Source organism: Nanorana parkeri, unplaced genomic scaffold, assembly GCF_000935625.1.
Source record: "Nanorana parkeri isolate BGI_ZX_2015 unplaced genomic scaffold, ASM93562v1 scaffold1255, whole genome shotgun sequence".
Lineage (NCBI taxonomy): Eukaryota > Metazoa > Chordata > Amphibia > Anura > Dicroglossidae > Nanorana > Nanorana parkeri.
Window position 1 is genome coordinate 176996 of NW_017307523.1, and position 24366 is coordinate 201361.

Here is a 24366-nt window from a genome sequence, read left to right on the forward strand (position 1 = left end):
CATATCTAGAACAGAAAGTGAAGAGGAAATGTTCCCAATGCTACGCAGGCAGTAAACAAATAACCTGGAAAAAGGTTTAACCCTTCCCTACTCTGTCCAAATGTAAAAAATAATTTTGGTTATAGAGACATTTAAACTTAGTTAAAAATAATTTATCTCTCAATATAATCACATTTAGATATATCACTCAAACATTGGTAGGCTAATAATGCTCTTTAACACATGACATACCTTAAACTCTGTGATTGATTTGTAGTCATTTGCAGCAATTTTTTCTTTCATAGTACTAAAATCCATAGGATGTTTTATTATCATGAAATAACCTGGCGCAATCTGATCTGTCACTGGAAAAGCAAAAAAACCATGGGGGTCTTTCCTGTAATGAAAAACAAGCATTACCTACATGTATACATGGTTCATCTAAAAAAAATAGTCAAATTTTTATATGTTTAAATATCACTTACATAACAACACTACTAGAAAATCATCTTACAGGGATACATCTTTTCCTCCCATGCCTTGTGGATGACTACTACTTCTTAATTGTCATAATTGGATTTTTTAATCACTGTAAAATCCTTTTCTTGGAGTTTATTGAGAGAGGTACAGGATTCAAGGACAATTGTGCTATAGTGCCCCTTCCAGGAAGATTTTGGCGACTTGGAAATACAAAATAAAAAAACAGTGACCCGCCTAGTATATTGCCTTCCACTCCCAGCATGCCTCATTTTTAAACACACCTCAAAACCAAGAACAAGGATCAAAACAGAGAGGGGTCGGTCCTGTGTCCCACAATGAACTCCAAAAAAGGATTTTATGGTAAGTTAAAAAAAAAATCTTTAATTGAGGAACACAGGATTCAAAGACAGCGGAGATATTCAAAAGCAGCCCAAGTGAGAGGTGAGCAACACAGCAAACAAAATGCTAACAGGCCCCCTATAAACAGAAAACTGGGAACTGCTTAAAGAGCAACCTGAAAGACCTTACTCCCGAAGTTGGCATTAGATGCAGCCTGAACATGCACCTAGTAAAAAAGGAGGTGAACATAAGAGCAGGTGGCAGCTTTACAAATCAGGTGCATCATGCCAAAAAGCCCAAGAAGCACTGCACTGATTCTTTTTTTCAAATTTTACTTATTATATAATTATACCATTTTCAAAGTTTACAGACATGTACATAACATATACTCCAATCATATCACATCATTAAAAAAAACCAGAAGAGAACAGACCAACAACAAACCACAAAAAAGGAAAGATTCAATATGATGATCTTAATAAACAAAAGGAAAAGATCCTCATACAAGTTAAACACAGTTGATCACGCTCTTTTTTTTTATACATAGTCTTCTACTTGCAGTAAAGTTCCCACATCATATACATACATTGGCACTATGTATGGCAGATTGTGACACCAGCTGGATTGTTCACAGCACCTCCTCCCATATACTATTTTCTAGGGATGCACCGATATATCGGCCGCCGAAACATGTCGGCCGAAAATTGAACTTTTGGCATAATGCCGAAAGAGCCATGTTTCGGCCAATACATCGGCGCATCCCTGTTTTCTTTTCTCCCCGCTGGCCGCTGTCCCAGTGTGTCAGAGAGAAGAGCAAGGTACACACACTCAGCGATCAGTGAACGCTGAGTGTGTGTACATAATTGAGAATATGGTATGTTAACTATATCACCCCCATTCATTCATAATTGTAGTTATAGTAAACAAACAATATTCTCAAGTTATCAATGAACAGGAACACTCCGAGGATTCCTGTTCATTGATAACAGGGGGATACAGAAAAAGGGATTGAGGACTCTGTGTTCTCAATCTCTTTTTCTATTTTAAAAGGGAAATATCAGGGGTGTGTTTAGACCCCTAATATTTTCCCGAAGCCCCTAAAAAGTAAAAAATAATAATATTTAATAAAAAATTAAATAAAAATTAAAAAAAACATTTTCGGTATCGGTTTCGGCCTGACTTTTTTTAAATTTCGGTTTTAACATTTCCATTTCGGTGCACCTCTACTATTTTCTATTGGGCACAAATCCACCTCCCAGCCTTCTCTGCATTTCAAGAGTGATTTACCCAACACCTCTGGGATAAGATCAGAATATAGTCTTGAAATCACCAACATTGTCGCAGTTGCTATAAATAGTTTATCCAAAACCAAATTTGAGCCAAAATAAATATCACTAATAATGGGATGTGTTGTAAGCGCATGTTTCAATTGCAGATATTTGTAAAACTGGGAGTTCGGCAGCAAATATTCTGTTTGTAGAGACTGAAATGTTCTCAACATACCTTTGTCATAAATTTGTGCCAATGTCAAAATCCCTCCTCTTTTCCATACTCCAAAACCTTGTAATTTAGCCACTTCAAATATTCTTCTATTTTCCCATATTGGGGCATATGTTGCAAATTTAGGAATATTCAACAGGACTTTAGTTGATTTCCATACTTTACCAATCAGTCTTATAGGGTGGCAAAGATGCAAATTCCTTCAAATATAGGATTGTCTCTAGGGCCATTCAGGGATCTTTTGCTTGAAACAAGTACTTAATAAGAGAATACACCTCCAAGATTGCTTCCTTCTCCAAAATCAGCTCTCTAAACACTGCATTTATCCTCCTATATACATTCTGAACTATCCAACATTGAGAATTATGCAGTATAAAAGCAAGCTGAGGCATTCAAATAATTTTAAGAAGATTGAGTCTACCCACCGGTGTCCAGGGGGGCTTACACCAAGTATTGCATACATTTCTGCAAAAGAGGTGTTATATTATCTTCCACATAATTCACACTATTTACTCTAATCTGAACTTTCAGATACCCAAATGAGTCCACAATTTGTACCCGTTTTTAGTTGTACAGGTAATGAGTCCTGCATTGGAACTATCAGAAGAAACATTGATTTACTCCAATTTACCTCCAACCCTGAATAATTCCCAAAATCTAAAAGTATGGACATAACCTCTATCAAAGAGTAATTAGTATCTGCCAAAAAATAAATCAACATATCATCTGCATATAATATCTTCCTCCTCCCCACATTTAAATCCCACCACCTTAGGTGATCTTATTAAGTTGGCTAATGGTTCTATCGCCAGAGAAAATAGAAGGGGTGACAAGGGGCACCCATGCAAAGTTCCGCCCATTAGCCTATAGTCTGAGTATACTAACTTATTCACTTGGATTTTAGCAAAAGGGACTGACATACAACAGCCGAACACTCAAAATAAACCTAGGGCCAAATCCAAACACTGTAAATTCTGCCCACAAATAATCCCACTCTATGATAGCAAAAGCTTTTGCAATATCCAAAGATAGCAAAGCTCTATTCCCTATTTGTTCAGAGGGCACTTGCATATTTAAATAGACTCTCCTTATATTATGAGCCGTCGATTTATTTGCCATAAAGCCACATTGATCAGGATTTATTATCGTTTGGATTAGGTTTGATAGCCTATTCACTAGCACTTTCGCGATCATCTAAACATCAGCTCCTAGCAAAAAAATAGGTCTGCAAGATTCCGGCAACAATAAATCCTTCCCTTTTTTCTGTAGGACTATAATTGCGGCCACATACACTATATTGCCAAAAGTATTGGGACACCTGCCTTTACACGCACATGAACGTTACTGCCATCCCAGTTTTAGTCCGTAGGGTTCAATACTGAGTTGGCCCACCCTTTGCAGGTATAACAGCTTCAACTTTTCTGGGAAGGCTGTCCAGAAGGTTTAGGAGTGTGTGGGAATGTTTGACAATTCTTCCAGAAGCACATTTGTGAGGTCAGGTACTGATGTTGGACGCGAAGGCCTGGCTCACAGTCTCCACTCTAATTCATCCCAAAGGTGTTTGGTCAGGTTGAGGTCAGGACTCTGTGCAGGCAAGTCAAGTTCCTCCACGTCTTTATGGAGCCTGCTTTGTGCACTGGTGCGCAGTCATGTGGGAACAGGAAGGGGAAATCCCCAAACTGTTCCCACAAAGTTGAGAGCATGAAGTTGTCCAAAATGTCTTAGTATGCGGATACCTTAAGAGTTCCCTTCACTGGAAGCCCAACTCCTGAAAAACAACCCCACACCATAATTCCCCTTCCACCAAACCTTACACTTGGCACAATGCAGTCAGGCAAGTACCGTTCTCATGGCAACCGCCAAACCCAGACACATCCATCGGATTGCCAGACAGAAGTGTGATTAGTCACTCCAGAGAACACGTCTACACTTCTCTAGAGTCTAGTGGCGGCGTGCTTTACACCACTGCATCCGACGCTTTGCATTGCACTTCGTGATGTAAGGCTTGGATGCAGCTGCTCGGCCATGTAAACCGACTCCATGAAGCTCTCTACGCACTGTTGTTGTGCTAATCTGAAGGCCACACGAAGTTTGGAGGTCTGTAGCTTTTGATTCTGCAGACAGTTGGCGACTTCTGCGCACTTCAGCATGCGCTGACCCCGTTGTCATTTTACATGGCCTATCACTTCGTGGTTGAGTTGCTTTTGTACCCAGTTGCTTCCACTTTGTTTTAATACCACTAGCAATTGACCGTGGAATATTTAGTAGCAAGGAAATGCCATGGATGGACTTATTGCATAGGTGGCAACCTATCACGGTACCACACTTGAAGTCACTGAGCTCCTGAGAGCGACCCATTCTTTCACAAATGTTTTTAGAAGCAGTCTGCACACCTAGGTGCTTGATTTTATACACCTGTGGCCAATGATTTGGAGGAGTGTCCCAATACTTATATATAGTGTATATAGGTTCAGGCAGCCTCCCTATTTTTATTGCCTCCTCATATGTTTGCAGTAAGGGGGGCAACAAAACAGTGCTCTCCCCCTCTTCCCAGTATTTTTTTTTATTTTAACCACAAAATTTTTATTGTTTTCAGATAAGCATTACAACAAAACAGCGAATGTAGTTGTGCCTAAGCAGCAGTCAGGGGTGTACATCAAAGGTAAAGATCATTGGGTTGTGCACAAATAAAGATGTTGGATGGCAGGATGGTGTTATGGGGTTAAGCCAAGTTGGATTGAATCATTACAAACTGGGCTTCCTTCTTGCCCACTTCTATCTGCGCCTCTTCCTCCTGCTTATTCAACTTCCTCCTTACCCTACTAATCTGTTGTGAGAATATCCCCCTCATTTAGGACCTTTAGAGAAAAATTGCATATAATATCCCCTGTGATGCTGACTTTGCATTTGTATTTAAGAATAGCGATATCTCTTATCCTAATGCAATAACAAAAAAAAACAACCCAGATTCAATCTCCATGGTAAACTTATGATAATAGCCCCTATTTTCAATTATCGTGACTATTGGTGAATGATCAGAAAGTGATCTAGGTTGTATCTCAACCGACTTAAGCAGAGGTAATCTCTTGCACATAAAACTAAATCTATCCTAGACAATGTGTTCTGAGTTTTAGAAAAACAAATACATTGATATTCTACTAGGTGCAGCAAACGCCACACGTCGTACAACCGGTCTCTTTACAAACATTATACAGCGCAGTGACCTCACTAGTGCCCTGGAGGATTGGTATAGGGAATTTATCTAATAGAGCATTCATAAAATTATTAAAGTCCCCTATTACTATCATGTGAATAGGTAATTTATCCTTAATAAAAGCAATCATTTTCTGGAGTTGAAATAAGGAGGAGGAATATATACATTTACCAATATAAATTAAAAATCATAGATTTTACAGTGTATAAATACATATCTACCCTCTTTGAACCTGTAAACAGGAAAAAGCTATATCTTTACAAACCATACTGAGACCCCTCTAGAATATACAGAACAAGTGTAGGCTGTATATTGTATAAACTTACGTTCTAGCCACCTCACATTACCACCCACTATAGGAGTTTCTTGTAAACAAACTATTGAAGGCTTATGGGTCATAATGTAAGAATTTCATATGAAAAGTCAGGAAAAAAACATCACTCTAGACACAGTCACAGATACAGTGCCCAGCTCACAAACTTTAGAGGATCATTTCCTTATCCCTATAATTAGAAAGTCTGATCAACAGAGGCCTAGGAGGATTCCCTGATAATGGAGGGTGTAAAAGGAATTCTATGTGCATGTTCAATCAAAAACAAAGGAGATAAAACACTCCCTTCCATTTCTCAGAAAAAGACACTGGGGTTTAACCCCTTGGTATGTTCGGGTATACCGACCATTCTTGGTCTATTTTCAAAAATGAGGTTAGTCTAAACCGCTGTTTAAGCGTTGTTTTTTTTAAACTTTTTGCATATATACTGCTTGTCAGCAGTAGATATAGGCAAAAAAACTGGAGGCTTTAGAACCCCTTTAAGTGAAGAAGCAGCTAGTTTTTGCATAGTCATTTTAAGATCAGCACACACAGACATTTATATCCTCCACATTACTGAATCAGTCTTCTGCTTCAATAACCATTTCTCTGATTTTTTGTGTCCTATCTGAGAAAAGAAACGTTTAGTCGCAGTGCTTGCATTTGGTCTGCTAGTGAAATCAAGGACATATTACAGGATTGTACTGCTGAGAGCACCTCTTTTAATGAGGGATCCTCAGGGGTATCTGCATAGTCCAGAGGTGATTGCCCACATAGTCCACACACAATCCCCCCATCTGCACCTGAGACATCTTCACCAGGCTTACACATTGATTCCACCCACCCCCAGAGGCCCATTTGTGTGAGAGGGGTCCATACCAGTCGATGAAATTCTCCAGTTTTGCTACCACCTCTTTTTGCTTTTCCCTGCCGTTTCTGGCAGATGTCCGGGGGGGATTGTTTGAGACCAGCACTGTTGCCTCCATCTTGGCTATAATCCTTTTTTTTTGTAATTTTCTCTGTTTTGTGTAATGTTTCCACTGCAAAGCAAACTCATCAGTCAGCTTATAGAGCCCAGTTGAATCAATCAAGTGGATATAGTATACTTGGACTTTGCAAAAGCGTTTGACACAGTTCCCCACATGCGGCTAATGTATAAGTTAAGGTCAGTAGGTATAGAGTATTCAATCTGTAATTGGATAGAAAACTGGCTTAAAGACCGTATTCAGAGTGGTGATCAATGATTCGTACTCTGAATGGTCCGAGGTTGTTAGTGGTGTCTCCCAAGGTTCAGTGTTGGGTCCCTTACTGTTTAACCTATTTATAAATGACATAGAATTGGGGATTAAAAGTACTATTTCTGTGTTTGCAGATGACACTAAGTTATGTAGTTGAATACAGTCCTTACAGGATGTCTCCAACTTACAGGCAGATCTGAATGCTCTGTGTGATTGGACAACTATTTGGCAAATGAGGTTTAATGTTGATAAATATAAAGTTCTGCACTTGGGGACTAAAAACATGCATGCGTCCTATACTCTAGGGGGAGTATGTTTGGGGGAGTCAATGATGGAGAAAGATCTGGGTGTTCTGGTAGATCATAGACTCAATAATAACATGCAATGTCAAGCCGCAGTTTCTAAAGCAAGCAAAATACTTTCTTGTATTAAGAGGGGTATAGACTCCAGAGATAGAGACATAATCCTGCCCCTGTACAAAGCATTAGTAAGACCTCATCTGCAATATGCAGTTCAGTTTTGGGCACCAGTTCACAAAAAGGATGTTGTGGAACTAGAGAAAGTGCAGCAAAGGGCGACCAAACTCATAAGAAGCATGTAGGAGCTCAGCTATGAGGAACGATTAGCTGACCTGAATTTGTTCTCTCTGGAAAAGAGGCGATTAAGGGGGGACATGATCACCATGTATAAATACATAAATGGTCCACATAAAGAGCTTGGTGCCAAATTATTCAGGTTAAGGTCACTGCAAAGGACAAGGGGGCACTCTTTGCGTCTGGAGGAAAAGAGGTTTAACCTTTGCATACGGAAAGGATTCTTCACAGTTAGAGCTGTGAAAATGTGGAATAGACTCCCCCAGGAACTTGTTCTAGCTAGCTCGGTTAATGGTTTTAAAAAACATCTGGATGTATTCCTAAATGCACAGAATATTACTGGATATTGAGTTCTTAGAGGTATATTAAGCATCAGAGATTGTTGATCCAGGGAATATCCAATTGCCTTATGGGATCAGGAAGGATTTTTTTCCCGTTGGAGAAAATTGAACCATGCTTTATAGGTTTTTGTTTTTTTTTTGCCTTCCTCTGGATCAACATTGGGTAATTGTGGGCATAGTGTTCTGTTTAGGCTTTTCTTCTTTTTCTCCGTATCTCTATAGGTTGGACTCGATGGACTTGTGTCTTCTTTCAACCTAACTATATGTAACTATGTAAACATCACCTTCAAAAAGACAGACACCCTTCACTGGCAGTCAGAGCCCTCAGCAGAGCTCCAGATTACACTTCCCACCTCGAGGCCTTCATTTGCTTGGGTAGACAAGTACTCTTACCCCCCAGTGACATCCTTGATGAAGGGGTGTCCAAGGCAGCTCAGAAGAGACATTCCTTAAAAGGGAGTTATGGCAAATGCCTGTGACTCCCAATGTACAATAACACCCGGCAAGACTCTTCAACAGATAGAGATTCCTTTGCAGCTAAAGTCTCAGTGGCTTCTAAGGCTGCAGGCAGGCCAGATAATTATTCTACAGGGGAAACTGTTGAGGTATGGTTATGGCCTCTAAGGTAAGGGTCAGCAATCATAACTGCAATTTGGCACATAAACTGCATAACTGGTGAAATCCTCTCAGGTTAAAACAGAGGAAGTGGCCCAACTGAGGGAGCTAAGGAAGGCTCCAACGAATGTAGAGAATCAACAAGGGTACAAAATTTCAGGCTGTTGTTGTCAGGCCCATGGAAGGGAACACTACAGGCCACCATGGAACTAGTTAGTTTATCGTGAGTCAGAGGGACCCGATTCAGTTGGACTACTCCATGTGTGCTTGGGATCAACATGTTGCAGCTCAAGCAGGTACAACTTAGCTTAACTACAAGGTAAAACCTCAAGTACTCACAAACTGGCTGCTGGAAGTGGAAAAGATTTCAATGGCCAGGTCACAGTAGGCAGCAGCAAGGACTAACCAAGGTGAAACCATGTGTCTCTTGTGATAAGAAGCTGCAACCCCTACCTACCCGAATGGCGGAAATAAGGACGCGCAGGGTCCGCACGACACTCCACCTAGTGATGCAGCACTCGGACCCCTGCGTTACACCACTTTCCGTAAAAAAACTAAAAAAGGAAAAATAGGGATAATAATGCAGCTTAATGGTTCTAATAAAAGAAAGTAACTCCTCGTAATTGGCCCACATGCCCATATCAAAATGTATTTTTCAGAGGCTGGCTCACACAAGAGGCCATGTTATGGCTTTAGACTTGGAAAGCGATCTGCGGTTAACGAACACAGTACACAAAGGTCTGGAAACTGCCTAAATGCGGGACCTAATGCCTGAAGGTCCCATTCCGGTCAGCCCTCAAAATCGTCCAAGTCCAGAGTAATACAGGTACTGCCTCCAAAGCTATTGCTGAAGCTACACTAATCTGGATAGCTGCATAATGTGACTAGCGCAAGCAGCTTGTAGATGAAATCTTGATTACAGAAAAAAAAAAAAAGAAAAAAAAAAAAAAAAAAGGAAAAAAAACTAAAAAAAAAAGAAAAAAAAAAAAAAGGAAAAATAACTAGTAAAAACAGGTATTTTTTCTTAGTAGAGGAAAGACATCCATCCTTTTAGCACAAAACCTGAAGCATGCTTGGAGTAGGCTAAGCAGGTCACATTTTTTGTGTCAAAATTCTCCTGTAGGCGGCAGTATAACCGTATTATCTCTAAATCCCGTGCCCCTCATTGAATGAGAAAGAAAGGCACGTTGGCTCAGTGCCAGTGGGGGATTCTTGCACATCTATAGCTTTAAACCCTCTTCTCTCTTTCACTACCCCATTTTGGGTAAAAGCTTCTTCTGTGTTGCCCAGTCTAACCTAACCCCCTGTACTTTTAATTATAGTATTGCACCCTTGTACATGACTCCTTCTTGGCATCTCCCTTCTCTTGTGAATTTTACCATGCTCTGTCTCTACATGCTTACAGCCTTGTTCCAGTTTTCCATTCCACCTCTGAGCACCTTTTTCTCTTCATTTCACTGCTCTACTTTTCTGTGCCTGCCCTCCCCCTTCCCCCTAATGTTATTTTACTGAACAACAAATTATTTTATATCCCAGGCCAAATATGTGAAAACAGCAACACAAATATAGTCAAATGATTAAAACATATAAACCTTAAAACTGTGTCGCGCTCTGAATCGCTCTATTCAGATTTAACTCTTTAGTGAGTGAAGAAAAAAAAAATATGCATACATTTATACAATGATAAACAATACTAAATGGCCATATTTGGTTAGCATTTTCATTGCTGTATGCTCCGAGAAGTGACTCATGGACACTGATAATTGTTACTAAATTCTAATTCCCATGGAAAGCTCTAAGACTCAACTTACCGTTGCAGTTGGCGGAGGAAGTATTCCAGAAGTTGCTGTATCGGTGTACTCTCATTTTCTGCTGCAAAGAAATAACAAAAACTTAAATCACATCATATATTAAATTTAAACCACATCATATATTATAAGCAAAAAATAATATAATGCCAAATTAATGATTTTACCTGGATGTGTTCTACAAGCTCTAACAGGACGGTCTGTTGGAGTTTCAACCTCCACTTTTTTTGTTGGCTCAAAATACTCTGTTTCACCATCAGAGTCACACTGTTCCTTTTCTCGTTTTCTCTTTTTCTCTTCCTATAAAACAAGAAACAAATGTATATTCTCAAATTACATCAAATAACATGCCAATGTTTAAAAAGTCATCTTGGACAAATTGTATATTAATTCTCCAGAAAATATGTCATGACCATAGGGCTGCAACTAACAATTATTTTTTCGATTAATCGGCTAAATAAAAACAAAAAAAAACAAAAACATCATTTAATTTAAAATAAAGTATACAAATGGACTGTTACAAAGACTTTTCCCACCTTTTTTTTATTTTTCATATATTTGTATGTATTATATTAAACATTTTAATTAATTTCAAGGATTTAAAATAATGTGAAGTGTAAAACTCTAAGCCAATATAAAAAAATAACCAAACTTTTATTTAAAATAACACTCCAAAATTGGACATAATACAAAATATATATGCCCAGTGATTATTGTAGCGTTAGCTATGAATATTGGCCCGAGAATTATCGCATGTGTAGCGCAATCGTCGTTTCGTATTTAGGTGTATAACTTTATTTATTTTACCTAACTTCATTGCCATCACATGGTGGGGATCACAAGCCCCCTATGTAATAGCACATTGGAGGTGACAGGTTCTCTTTAAGGTGACGTTAGGGGTTTTATTAGACCCCTTTTGTCACCTTTCCACTTCAATAGCTTTAGCTAGGGAAAATGACAGCTGCTTGCTGAGGCAGCTGAATATAATCACAACATACAGTGGCTTGGAGCAACAGCCAACCTGCCACTGGCTATTTCAAATTGCAATAGCCAATAGTAGCCAACAGTACCTGATGGGTAGATGGGTACTTAAAGCCGGCTTTCTATTGCCGGCAGAAGAGGGGGCAAATGGGGAGCAAATGATAAACTGAGGCATAGGGAAGCAGAGAAGGCAACGGAGCAGCAGTGGAGGCAGGGGGGGAGCAGAGGCACAGCAGTCTCTCCTACCCTCTGATTAAAAAGGGACACAGACTGATAGCCGGCACCAGTAGGGAGGAAAACAAGGAGCAGAGTAAGGAGCAGAGTGGCGGCGTTGATTCAACTAATCTAATCGACTAATCGTTGACAACGATCCTCAATAATCGATTAGTTGTTTGAGCCCTGCATGTCCATTCAAAAAAAGTTTCCTTTTTAAACAGAACTTATGCAAGGATAAAACAAATTCGGCAAATTATTATAATACCATCTTTCATGCAGATAGAATGTCTGTAATTTTAATTGCGAGTTAAAGAGACTCAAGGGGAAGGCATCAAAATCATATCCTAGAAGTGCAAGTTTATAACTAAAGCATTGACTGAGCATTGCCTGACTACTTCAATGCAATATCTCTGAGAAAATTAAACTCCAGTTGCATGGGATGCTTTACCTTTTTCTAAGGTGTCCATTCCAACACCTTAGAATTCCCACCACCTTGTCTCGAAGACAATGGACAATGTTTTAGCTACACATACACTATATATAAATTAAATCAAGTATCTTCAGTTTACACTACAGGTGACATACCTTCCTTCGTCTTCTTTCTTCTTCATCCACATGCTTTTCTTTTTCTTTTTCTGACTTCTTTTTCTTTTTTTTCTTTTTTTCTTTGTGTCGCTCACGCTGCTCATAATCTGATCGATCATCATAATAACTAGAATCATGTCCAGATCCTGACAGTTCAGTCACTTCACTACCTCCAACTTTAAGAACCAGTTTTAAAGTTTTTTCAGATGGTTTATCAACATAATCTGAACAAGGAGAAATATATTCAATTGATGTGAATTCAATAATTATCTTTCATATATTTAAAGATTCAAATATTAAACTACAGCATATGTTTAGAATCTACATAAGATACTTAAAGTGTCTGTACAGTAAATCCCAACAATTAACTTCTCTTATTTGCTCCCTTTTAGTCTGCTAAACATACTATTAAATAACTTTTGTTAGATCTGTTCAGTAAGTGTAAAAACTAGGTATTAACCTCACCCGCAATAATAATGGCCGATTCACGTGGTCACCTGCAAACCTTAAACCCATGTGCTGCCACATCCACTTTGCAAAATGTTGTAAAAGTGTTCACGGAAGACCATGTTGCCGCCTTTAAACTTGAAACACGAAAACTTAAAAGAGGAACTTTACCCATATCTTTAAAATAACAACAAACACACCTTTAAAAATGTTTAGTAATTGCAATCTACAAACAGATTATTGCAAGCTTTGTATTCTTTGCATACCTTTTTTCTCTTTTCTTCTCCACTCTTCTCATAGTGGCCATGTTAACGAAGGGCAGATTAATATATTTCCCTTTACATCCTGGAACTCTGGCACATGTGACATGGGTAATCCCAGGGGAGGAAAATTTATTTTCCTGAGATCTCCTGAGATTACAGATGAGATGCATGCTGATGTCATTTTTAGTGAAAGGGGGTATAGGTCCGCTTTAAGAACAGAAAACGCAAGATGCACTGACTACCCTGGTAAAAAAGCAAAGCAAAGTCACACGTAATGGCAAATAAAAAAACAAAAACTGGATCCATCTAGAAATAGTTATGTAAAATATGCAGAACCCTTACAAGGAATCAGACTTTTACATATAAGCAATAGCATTCAGAAATACTTTGAAAGCCCTAGTGATGTCCAGTGAAGACAAAGCAAATCCTTTCAAATGGGCCAGAGCTAGACAAAAAAAAAGAAAGCATGATTTCCTCATTAGGACAAAAAGAGGACACCTTAGGCAAAAAGGATAGCCTTGGCCTATAATAAATAAGGAAGAGGGTCTTGCAAGACAAGGCAGCAAGCTCGGAGACCCTCCTGGAGGAAATAATTACCAATAAGGTCAGCGAGGGGATATTGCTAATAGATTTAAAAGTCTTCTCTAAATCAAAAAGGAAAATGGAAGCGGGGAGCCAGTGGCAGGGAAGCGGCAGCTGTACCACAAGGAGGGAGAGATGACTGATGCGGGTGAAAATGGAGCTCCTTTTGTGGCTTGAAAAAGGAGGAATATTTCCTCGAAATGTGTTGCCTTTAAACTATCCACAGTCCACCTTCTTCCCAAACTGTTTTTAACTTTTTTTGTCATTTTCAAAATACCGCTGTCATTTATATATGTTTTACACCAGTCGTCTCTCCCTCCTTGCGGTACAACTGCCGCTTCCCTGCCACTGGCTCCCTGCTTCCATTTTCCCCATTGCCCCCACCTCAACACATTCTCTAGCTACAGCACTTCTGTTCCGACAGCCGGCATTATTTGCATTACTGGCCCCTTCACAGTAGCCGATCAGATAAGTTATCTCAGAAAGACAGATTCCTTTCATTTCCCCCCCAAAAAAAACGAATTCTCCAGCTGCTCTGCGAAAAACACCTCTGCACTGAACACAGCTGCTGTTCCTTCACCATCCAGAACAGTAGAGGTACCTACCACATCGGCTTCATCCGTATACCTGACACCATATGGGGTCCCTCTCATACGCCCCTATGCGAGTGCATTTTTATCCTTTTTAATCTGTCAAAGTTATATTAGTGTTCCTTTGTAAATATACACATCTGCCATCAAGCAATACACCACTAAGCCTGACATTTGGGATTTTATTTTTCCCAAATTGATTTAGTGAGTGCTACATTGTTATTTTTTAAACATCCTATTTCCATATCTTCATTCACTGTGCTAGGCTGTGTCGCTTGTGTGTGTTTTTGTGTCATATCATTAAAGCCAGCAATTGAAGAAGCAGGGTGCAACATAGGGCCCCTTTTCCCACAAGGAGATGATTCAGACCCTCCTAAAGTAAAGTTATGAGTATGATGGAACTATATTCCAGATATGCATACACGCAATAGGTTGAACTTGATGGACTTATGTCTTTATTCAACCTCAAATACTATGTAACTATGTAAGATATAAAAACAATATTAATCTGTGGAACCTAAATCTATTTCACAGAACAAGCTCCTGTAAGAATACCAAAAGGAAACAAAGATATGAAAAATAACAGCACTACAAAATATGTGCTCACCTTCCCCGGTGATAAAATATCTAAAAAAACCCTGAGAATAAATTACTTATAATTTGAATGTCTGCTAATAGTGACAGTTTGGGGTACTGTTATGGGAAGCTCTGCTGCCCCTTCATTTGAAAAGCTCTTTATAGGGTATTCAGAAAAATGGTATGTCTATCCTTTAAAAGCAGCAAGTACAAAACATCTATTATGAAATTTACTGACCATAATACCTTATTAAATTTCAATAATGCCCATCCACATCATCTTGCCAGAGGTCTCCCAGTCCACAGTTACAGAGGGTAATGAGGATCTACTTTGATTGACATGACTGTAGCTAAAATTGAAAGCATGTTCACTAAATCCAGACAACAGGGCTATTTGGTCAGGCCTTAATCATGCCCTTGACAGGGTCTTTGTGACACTAGTGGCTCCTTGACAAAAGGATGTGGTTATTGAAGACAGATCTATGATTGTGCATATACAATTAGGTAGGGAAATAATTGGGACACTGGCACAAGTTTTGATATTTTGGCAGTTTACCAAATTAAATTCAAGTTACAGTTAAATAAAAAAAATCTGGCCTTAAAGTGCAGTCTCCCAGGTTTAAGTTGAGGGTATACACATCCATATTGGTGGAATGGCTTAGCAATTACAGCTCTATAATATTTAGCCCCCTTTTTCAAGGGGCCAAAAATAATTGGACAATTGACTCAAAAGCGTTGGAGTTGATTCCAGGGGTGGCATTCACATTTAGAAGCTGTTGCCGTGAATCCACAAAAAGAAGAAGATAGCGGGAACATTATTAGTGGCAAAACTTTTTGGTTAAAAAGCTTATGGCCAACAGTTTCGTACATTCTGAGGAAAAAAAACGGCCTGGTGAGCTCAACACAAAAAGGGTTGAATGTCCAGGAAAACAACAATGGTGAGTGATCGTAGGATCCTTTCCATGACAAAGAAAGACCCCTTCACAACATCCAGCCAAAAGAAGAACACTCTCCTGGAGGTAGGCCTAACATTCAAGTCTACCATAAAGAGAAGACTTCACGAGAGCAAATACAAAAGGGTTCACCACAAGGTGACAACCATTCATAAGCCTCAAGATTAGAAAAGGCCAGATTAGACTTTGCTAAATAAAAAAAAAATCTAAAAAAGCCAGCCCAGTGTTCATTTTCTGGACAGATGAAATGAAGAACAACATGTACCAGAATGATGGGAAGAAAAAAGTATGGAGAAGACTTGGAATGGCTCATGATCCAAAGCATACTACATCTGTAAAACACGGTGGAGGCAGTGTGATAGCATGGGCATGCATGGCTTCCAATAGCACTGGGTCACTATTGATGATGTGACAAAAGACAGAAGCAGTCGGATGAATTCTGAACGTATAGGGATATATTGTCTGCTCAGATTCTGCCAAATTCAGTGAAGTTGATTGCATGGTGCTTCACTTTACAGATGGACAGTGACCCAAAGCATACTGCGAAAGGAACCCAGGAGTTTAAGGCAAACAAGTGGAATATTCTGCAATGGCCAAGTCAAACACCTGATCTCAACCCGATCGAGCATGCATTTCACTTGCTGAAGACAAAACTTAAAGCAGAAAGACCCATGAACAAACAACAACTGAAAGACAGCTGCAGAAAACGCCTGGCAAAGCATAACAAAGGAGCAAACCCAGTGTTTGGTGATGTCCATGCATTCCAGATTTCAAGCAGTCATTGCCTGCAAAGGATTCTCGACAAAGCATTAAAAATGAACATGTATTTATTTAGTTATTTATGATTGTGTAAATTTGTCCAATTACATTTCAGCCCCTGAGATAAGGGGATTGTGTGTGAAAATGGTTACAATTCCTAAACATTTCATATGATATTTTTGTTCAACCCCTTGAATTAAAGATGCAGGTCAGCATTCAATTGCATCTCAAGTGTTTTATTTCAAATCCATTGTGGTGGCATACAGAGACAGAACTATAAAAATTCTGTCAGTATCCATTTATTTCCAGACCTTACTGTATAACCAGGCATTGGATTGTGTGAAGAAAAGTGATTAAACAGAATCTGAATATCCCTAAAGCCATTCATTTAAAGCGATCATTACACCACAGGGTGGAAAGCTCTCCTGTGTCCTCATAGAGGTCTCAGTCTTGTTTCAAAACAATCCGGTACAAAAGTACAATCATCAGCCATTGAAATTTCCAAACAAAACTGGTTGTTATCATTGCTTTAATGGCAACATCTGCAGTAAAAGTGCCGATACCAGCTCTCCGAATAAATGTGTTTAATTTATTTATTGGGAAGGCAGCATCACAAAGTTGGGGCATAATGTTGGTTTCCTATGACTTTGCAACACTCCCTTCTTGTGTACCTTCTCAGAATGGCTAGGGTTAAATGTTCACACCTTCACAATTAAATGTGTGTCACAACATGAAACAACGGGTATGTAGTATGAAAACACATAAAAACCAATTGGCCTGTTTACATACAGTATGCGTGCTGCATTTACACAAATAAGGCATGTCCATTTTTTTAGGCACTTTCAGTGCAATGCAAGTCTATGTGCCTTGTGAAGCTTAGTCTTTGTGACAGTGCGGCACTCATCAGGGAGGTTCATAGCCTCCCACTCCTATACAACCCCTCCCATTACTTTTACAAAGAGAGATGCAGCAGAGGGTGGGAAACCTTGGCTGACATATTCTTGAGCCGCTGCTCAGATTCATCAACACACCTCACAGAAATTCAGGAAGTGCATCCCAAAGGGCCAGTTCACACCAATTGTGGTGCGTTCCAGAGCTCTAGCTGCTGGAACGCACTCTAATCGCACACTAAACTCCCCCCTTCATTTTGAGTCGGGAGGGGGCGTGGTGGGGCATTGAAGCCAATGGCATTGAAGTCAGTCACGCTCCCCTCACCGGCACTGCAATCACACGCGTGGCAAAACATTGCCTGAAGTCCGGTCCAGTGCAAAAGCAAAAAAATACTGCATGCAAAACAAATATACATTGTCTAGCAAAGCATTGCTTTACATTTTTGCCTAAACACTTACAATCATTGTGTTCCTTTACAGCTGCTTCCAAGTCTCAGCTTCCCTGAACTTCCTGTCCAGTACAAGATCACAAATGACAGTGCAGACTCCAGCAGGTCTCTATCTACTAGCTTGGAGAAGGAAGGAAATTATCTTGATTTGCTGTGTCTGTGGACACACACACAGCTTACTAGCATGCACAAGGGTGACTGCATAGCACTCTGCTTGAGAAAAGAGTCACTCTAAAACAAAGTCAGGACCTGTGCTCAGGAGACCAGCTGATTCTGCAGAAACCCAACACTTTTAAACCTCAAGGAGCAGCATCCATTGCAAGTGATTTCATCAGCATTTGAAATAGCTTAACATCCTTTTGACTTTAATATCACTTTAAAGTCCTCAACAATAATGTCACTGCAGAAAGCTAATACTGCTTGGCTAAAAACCTAAAATGCATGACACGTGAAAATGCATGTAAACACCCATAAAGCAATGCAATGAAAAACAGTGAAGTGAACGTGGATGGATGTGAACCCAGCTTCACTGCTTGTTCAGACAGCTCTTAGGCACTCCACATCTATAACTAGGTAGGATCAGTTTTTGCTTTCATACATATACAAAGCTGCATTTTTCCATCACTACAACAAAATTCGCACAATTCCCATTAAATCGAAACCCAAGAACAAAATGTAATATATTGCAGCTTACCAGTCCATAGATGTGGGGGCTGCATTAATTTTAATTGTTCAAGCTTATGTCCCCTTTGTTGTTTTCTGGTGATCTCACCAGTAACACACTTGTACTAGGGTGACAACACGTACTGTATCTATGAAGCAGCAGCATGGTCACCCTAGGATAGGAAGTGTGTTAGGCCTATAAAACGCCTCCCCCTGCAACCATTGACAAAAAAAATAAAAGGGGAGGTGTTCTGTAGTCCATACAGAGATTTAAAACAATGCAAAGAGTGCAACTCAGGTGGAAATCACAGGAAGTTATCATCTCACATTTGTTTTTCTTTTTTGCACTTATCAAACAGATCTAACAAAATGCTTTCAATTGTATAATTAACACCGCCAAAGGGAGCAAAAAAGGAAGTTAATTATTAAGGTTTAAGCACAAGGACAAACCAAGAGGCAGACAAAAATAGATAACATACATAATATGAGATAGATAGATACTACTCTAGGTTGGATCAAGTAACAGTAACCACTGAAATACATCACATCCCTCCCCATTTGCCCAGATCGATACACACACTGAGACTGGTCACCGGGAGATCCGAGCTCACCGGCGTCGTAGGACCTCCATTCCGACCTGTGCTTTTTGTGCTTCTTCCCCATACTTGTACACACAACTACAGATTTAACATCAACAAATAAAAAACAACAGTGCATCCAAGCACCGGAAGAAATAAATATGAACTCCTTCCTTCCGGTGTACAGAAACCATCACAAGCAAACCCCAGCGAGTACCGCGAGACTTTCTGGCTAGTGTGCTGGCATAGCGCTATTTAGCTCATTAGATGCGAGTTTGTAGTAAATTAGTTGAATGCTTCTTGTGTTGTTAAATAGTTTTCAGGGAAAGCGGTAAGCAGTCAAACGATAATAAAGCAGGGTTAAATTAGCATCCGCTATGTTCGCGATCGAAGAGCACGGGCTTCAAGAAAATGGATGATGCCTAGAGAGTGGAGACATCTGTATCTTGTGGTGTCAGGAGTTTTTCCTCTGTTCCTCCGCCCAGTATGAAGGCGGGTGCGCGGCAGATTTGGTTTCCTAGTCAAACACGGGGAACGGTGACGGTGAGCTATAGGAGATAACCACCTAGCTCTCTGAAGAAAACTCTCTCCTCCTCAGGTGACGGCGTGCATATATAACTATAGATAATAATGTATAGTACAACTGACACTAAAACTTTGTTTTTTTTCTTTTGGATAGAGTTTAGAACACCTGTCAGGTTGTTATTCCCCCTCTTTGTTTGTTCTGGTGACTATCATTAGTGAAAGTAAATCCCAAATTTTGGGTTGTCATTGGAACAGGACTAGATGGGAAAACGTTCAATGGGGACACTAGTTCTGTTGACCCTGCTGACCACCAGGGTTTTCCCTCACTGGTTCAGGCACATTTCACTGGCACACAGGACTGAACAGGGGCTAATTCTGTAAAGTTGTATTGGTGGCAGTGGAATATTCTCAGCCCACATGCTTTGTCTTAAAAGGTGTCCCTGTTACCCATTTTAGAAATGTGGAAGGTTTGCAGACACATTATACAGCAACTACAGCTGGAACTTTCATGTGGGTAAACTGAAGTGTACAGTAGCAGTATGAACATAAGTTAGGAAATATTGAACAGGAAATAATTTTTGGCGCTATATAAATACCAATAATAATAGATATGTACTCTACTCTGCAACAGCTAGCGCTTATTCTCATTCACATGGGTGTACATGTCAGTATACTGTACAAACAGGCCACAACTCTGCCCAGTAGCCACATGGGTTACATACAAGCCTGCCTGTACAAATCAGTGGCACTCTGTATGCTGTTAAATGCTGCTCTGAGGGTATACTACTATAGGTACAGATGTACGTCCCTGGACGCAGACTGCCTGCGTCCAGGGGGCATGCATCCAAACCTGTACTGGGAAAATAACAAAGGACAAGGGGTGCGTACCCTAGTGTGGATCAATTTTATTGAGAAGCAGTAGAGATAAAAATGTACTCACAAGGCCCAGGGCTCAAAATGAGTCATTTGAGTCACGGTGGGGCGTAATGCAATGGGAAGGAGCAGGAAGTCATTTTCTGATGAAGGGGGCGTGACCCCCGGGAAACGCGTCATGTAGGCAGTTTGAGCTGTCACATAATCCTGTCAGTGCAGCTCTCATCCATCATATCCTGGTTACCATTCTTTGGATTTTGAAAGCTCCTTTGTGATCTACTCTTGTGAGTACATTTTTATCTCTACTGCTTCTCAATAAAATTGATCCACACTAGAAATAGGCGCCCCTTGTCCTTTGTTATTTTCCCAGATACCACAGTCTCCTTGGCTGAAGTAGGGCAGCGACCTGCAGTATTCATACATGTCAACCCCTTAGTGTAGTGGTCACTTCTGGTGCTTTTTCTGCTTTTTCATAAACCTGTACTGATGTACATATTCGGAGCAGCATTTGTCAGAGTACAGCCACAGCCTGTCATTAATTTGTACAGGCAAGCTAGTGCACAACACTTGTTGCTCCTGGGTGAAGAGTTTGTACTGTTTACAGAGCTGTGTAAAGGAGCCCTTATTTATGTAGAGAGCCAGCCAAAACTGCTTATGCAAGAATGAATAAGAAATAATATTATTCTAAATGCCCTGTATTTTTATTTCACAGGCCATTTTTCTAAAATGTATACATGCAGACTAGGCTGTTCAGCAAAAGCCTGGTCTCCAAATTACAACCTGCTAAATGATTTTATCTGGCCCAAAGCATACTTGGCTGGCTGGCAGTGGATGCACCAGTCAGTCTGTGAACTGTAATATGGAGACCGGTTCATCCACTGTGAGTCAGCCAGCTGAGACCCTCCCCAGTCCCTATCACAGATTCCATACGGTCAATTTGGTTTTGGAAAATGGGACTGCCAAGCTCTTCCTCTCACTTGTTAATGAAAGGTGGTGGTGTGTTGATTCCTGCACCTGATAGAACTTTATTAGCAATGGATACAGAATGTCTGACAAAGAATGCCATGTTGTTGAGGCACAATTTTTCAAATGGTGTTGGTGACTGGTTCGGCCTCATCTTGAGTATGCGGTTCAGTTTTGGTCACCTATCCACAGAAAGGACGTCCTTGAGCTGGGGAGAGTCCAGAGAAGGGCAACAAAACTAATTAAGGGGCTGGAACACCAAAGCTATGAGACAAGGTTGTTAAATTTAAACTTGTTCACGCTGGAAGTGAGGTAATTAAGAGGTGTCGTTGTCAACCCAGGACGAGACTCTGAGTTCTTTTATGAATAGGTGAATTTATTGACCATACAGCAATATTGGAGTGATCACAAAAGGAATAAAAAAAAAGTGTCCCCCCCCCCAAAAAAAAGGTGTGTGATATCACCCAGCACCCTGCCTCCAGGATTTTCTTTTTTTTTACTACATTTTATGTCTATTATTTTTTATTTATTTTTTTTTCTCTGGGGGACTTCGGGGAAATATTAGGGCTCTAAACAGCCCTGTGATATTTCCCTTTTTAAAATAGAAAAAGAAATTGAGAACACAAAGTCCTCAATCTCGTTTTCTGCAGCCTCTGTTCTAAATGAATAGAAAGCACAGAGGCTTCCCATTCATTCAGAAAATATTTTACTATCACCCAGTTTCTGAATGGGGAGGAGCCTCTGTACAGAGTGCTTCTCCCCATTGAGAAACTCAATCAGAAACTCATGAATGAACAGGAAGTGATGTAAATCACATCCTGTTCATTTATAACTGGGGACACATAGTATTATGTGCCCCCAGTTATTTACAAACGGAGCCACTGTCACAGAACTAAGGCTCAGCGGTGAGGGGAGAGGCGCCAGCTGACAGAACCTTATCAGCAGAGAGTATTGAATCATTCAAAAATCAATTAGATACCATCCTAAGAGACCATAACATACAGGGGTAAAAAGTAGATCACACGTACAATCACACACCGACACACAAATGTTGAACTTGATGGACCTGTGTCTTTATTCAACCTCAAATGCTATGTAACTATGAATAAAGAATTGTGTTTCTAGGTGGAGTGGAGGGGGGTAGTTGGTTGAAGTAGGCACCTTGCATCAGGGGTGACGTCATCGCGCATGCACAGTTATCTAATTGACGCCTGCCTGTGTCCGTCTTAGTGATGGACGCCGCCAGAGAGAGAGGAGGGGACGTTCACCTAGCAGGATGAGGTATGCCGCCGGGTCCCCTCCTCCCCCCGACACTGTCGGGCTCACGGTCCATCACTGAGTGCCTGACTTTTTAGAGGGGGTGACACCAAAATGACAGTCATTTTGGTGTCATCCCTCCAATCGTTTCACCGAGGTGCGGGCCGCACCCCTCTTGTGACGCCATTGCCTTGCAACAAGGTTTAAGTCTTCAGTAATATAAAACTCTTATCTCTGGTGAAATGTAGGGTTCTGAATGACCCTTAGTCAATCAGATGGTAGAAGGTGCCACTGAATGGCCTGGGGTAAATTCTGGAGAGCCCAAGACAGGCATCAGCAGAGAAGGTATCAAACAGATTTTAGATTATTGAAAAAACTTGTAGGCAATGGCGCATGGGTCACTGTTTTTTTCTTTTTTAGTTTGCCAGTGTCCAAATCCTCCTGTCGGCCGGTTGTCTCCGAATTCTGTGTCCCTCAATGAATGAGAAACAACTCTTATTTTTCTCTACACTTAGGGACAAATTTATATTGGAGAGTGACTATCACTATCGACTCTCCATTATACTGCACAGGGTTATGCATAAAATATGTGGTGTGGTGCCACCTTTAAAGTGCTGCACGAACCATTATATCTCAACATTGGTGTAAGAGTGGTACTCTGCCACTTTCAGAGTGGGTGTGCAAAATGGATATCTATCTGATGGAAAAGATGACCTCCTGGGAGAGTGGCCTATTTCCACTTCACTGGATTCACTGCTGAGGCAGCTGAATGTCAACACAGCAGGCAGTGGCTTGGAGCAGTAGCCAACCTGTTATTGGTCATTTTAAATTTCAATAGCAGGCTGGCAATCAGAAGAAGAGGACCTGAAGGAGAAAGTTCTCCTGCAGTTCCCTCCTTTGCTGATTGACAGCAGGCAGTGGGCGGGTGCAATAGCCAGCCTGCTATTGGCTATTGAAATTTAAAATAACCAATAGCAGGCTAGATATTACTCTCAGCCGCTGAAGAGAGCTATGACGCCAGCTTTCTACCACCGGCAGAAGAGGGGGCGCGGGGGAGAACAGCGGAAGAACAACGGCGATACCAGCGGGGCAATACAGAGGCACATACGATATGTCTTTTTATGTTTATGGAAAACAATAAACTAAAAATATGTGGTGTGGAGCCATCACTGTCCCATGGGGAACTGTGTAATTGGAGGAGAGCCAGATATGTGATTTTGACTTTTATCTATCCTCTCTTGTTATTTTTTATTGCTCTTAGCTGGCTCTGGACTCCTGAAGCCAATGCACGTTTGTAAGCATGCTGTTGTGCTTTTATAACAAATGTGTGCTCTAGTTTTTTGTGTTTTGTTTAAGCAGTGGTCCAGTCCTCTGCTTTGTAAATGGACACCTTAGTTTAATGACCTGTTGTCATCTTTAATCACCTGTTTACCTTGTGTGTTGCCTGAAAGTTAATTTATTAGCGTAACATATTTTTCTGTGTATTCTTGTCATTTAATTATAAAATATCTCTCAGGTTTTTTTTAGCAACAAGCTTGTACAAGTCATGGATGAAGCAGCAGTAGAGTTAAAACAAGCTCTTCCTAATGATTTGGAATCTCTTCAGGTTCACGTAGAAGTTCATCAAAAATCAAATAGGTTTGTATCTTGAGAGGTAACCTTTTACGCTGATCCATTAAACCAGTAACATAACTGTAATTAGCCTTTATATGATTAATATATGCTTTTAGGAATTGTGTGGTTAATCATTTTATATATATATATATATATATATATATATATATATATATATATACACA

At 40.2% G+C, this 24366-nt stretch overlaps 2 protein-coding genes across 5 annotated transcripts in view; one reads left to right on the top strand and one right to left on the bottom strand.

The window, feature by feature from the left end:
* BRD9 (bromodomain containing 9) overlaps positions 1–19088 on the bottom strand; it is a 48830-nt gene extending 29742 nt beyond the window's left edge. For 3 of the 4 annotated variants that reach the window (XM_018568862.1, XM_018568861.1, XM_018568860.1), the window contains exons 1-5: positions 18950–19088; positions 12200–12423; positions 10585–10717; positions 10421–10481; positions 232–376 (exon numbers count right to left, since the gene is read on the bottom strand). In XM_018568862.1, coding sequence (XP_018424364.1) covers positions 232–376; positions 10421–10481; positions 10585–10717; positions 12200–12423; positions 18950–19088 — 702 coding nt within the window. The remainder of the gene's footprint in view (positions 1–231; positions 377–10420; positions 10482–10584; positions 10718–12199; positions 12424–18949) is intronic. The other variant, XM_018568863.1, reaches the window with a different exon arrangement.
* A 5005-nt stretch (positions 19089–24093) lies between these two features.
* The window catches only part of TRIP13 (thyroid hormone receptor interactor 13), a 42259-nt gene continuing 41986 nt past the window's right edge, over positions 24094–24366 (top strand). The window contains exon 1 of the mRNA XM_018568865.1: positions 24094–24205. Within this exon, the coding sequence (XP_018424367.1) occupies positions 24114–24205 (92 nt within the window). The 5' untranslated portion in view covers positions 24094–24113. The remainder of the gene's footprint in view (positions 24206–24366) is intronic.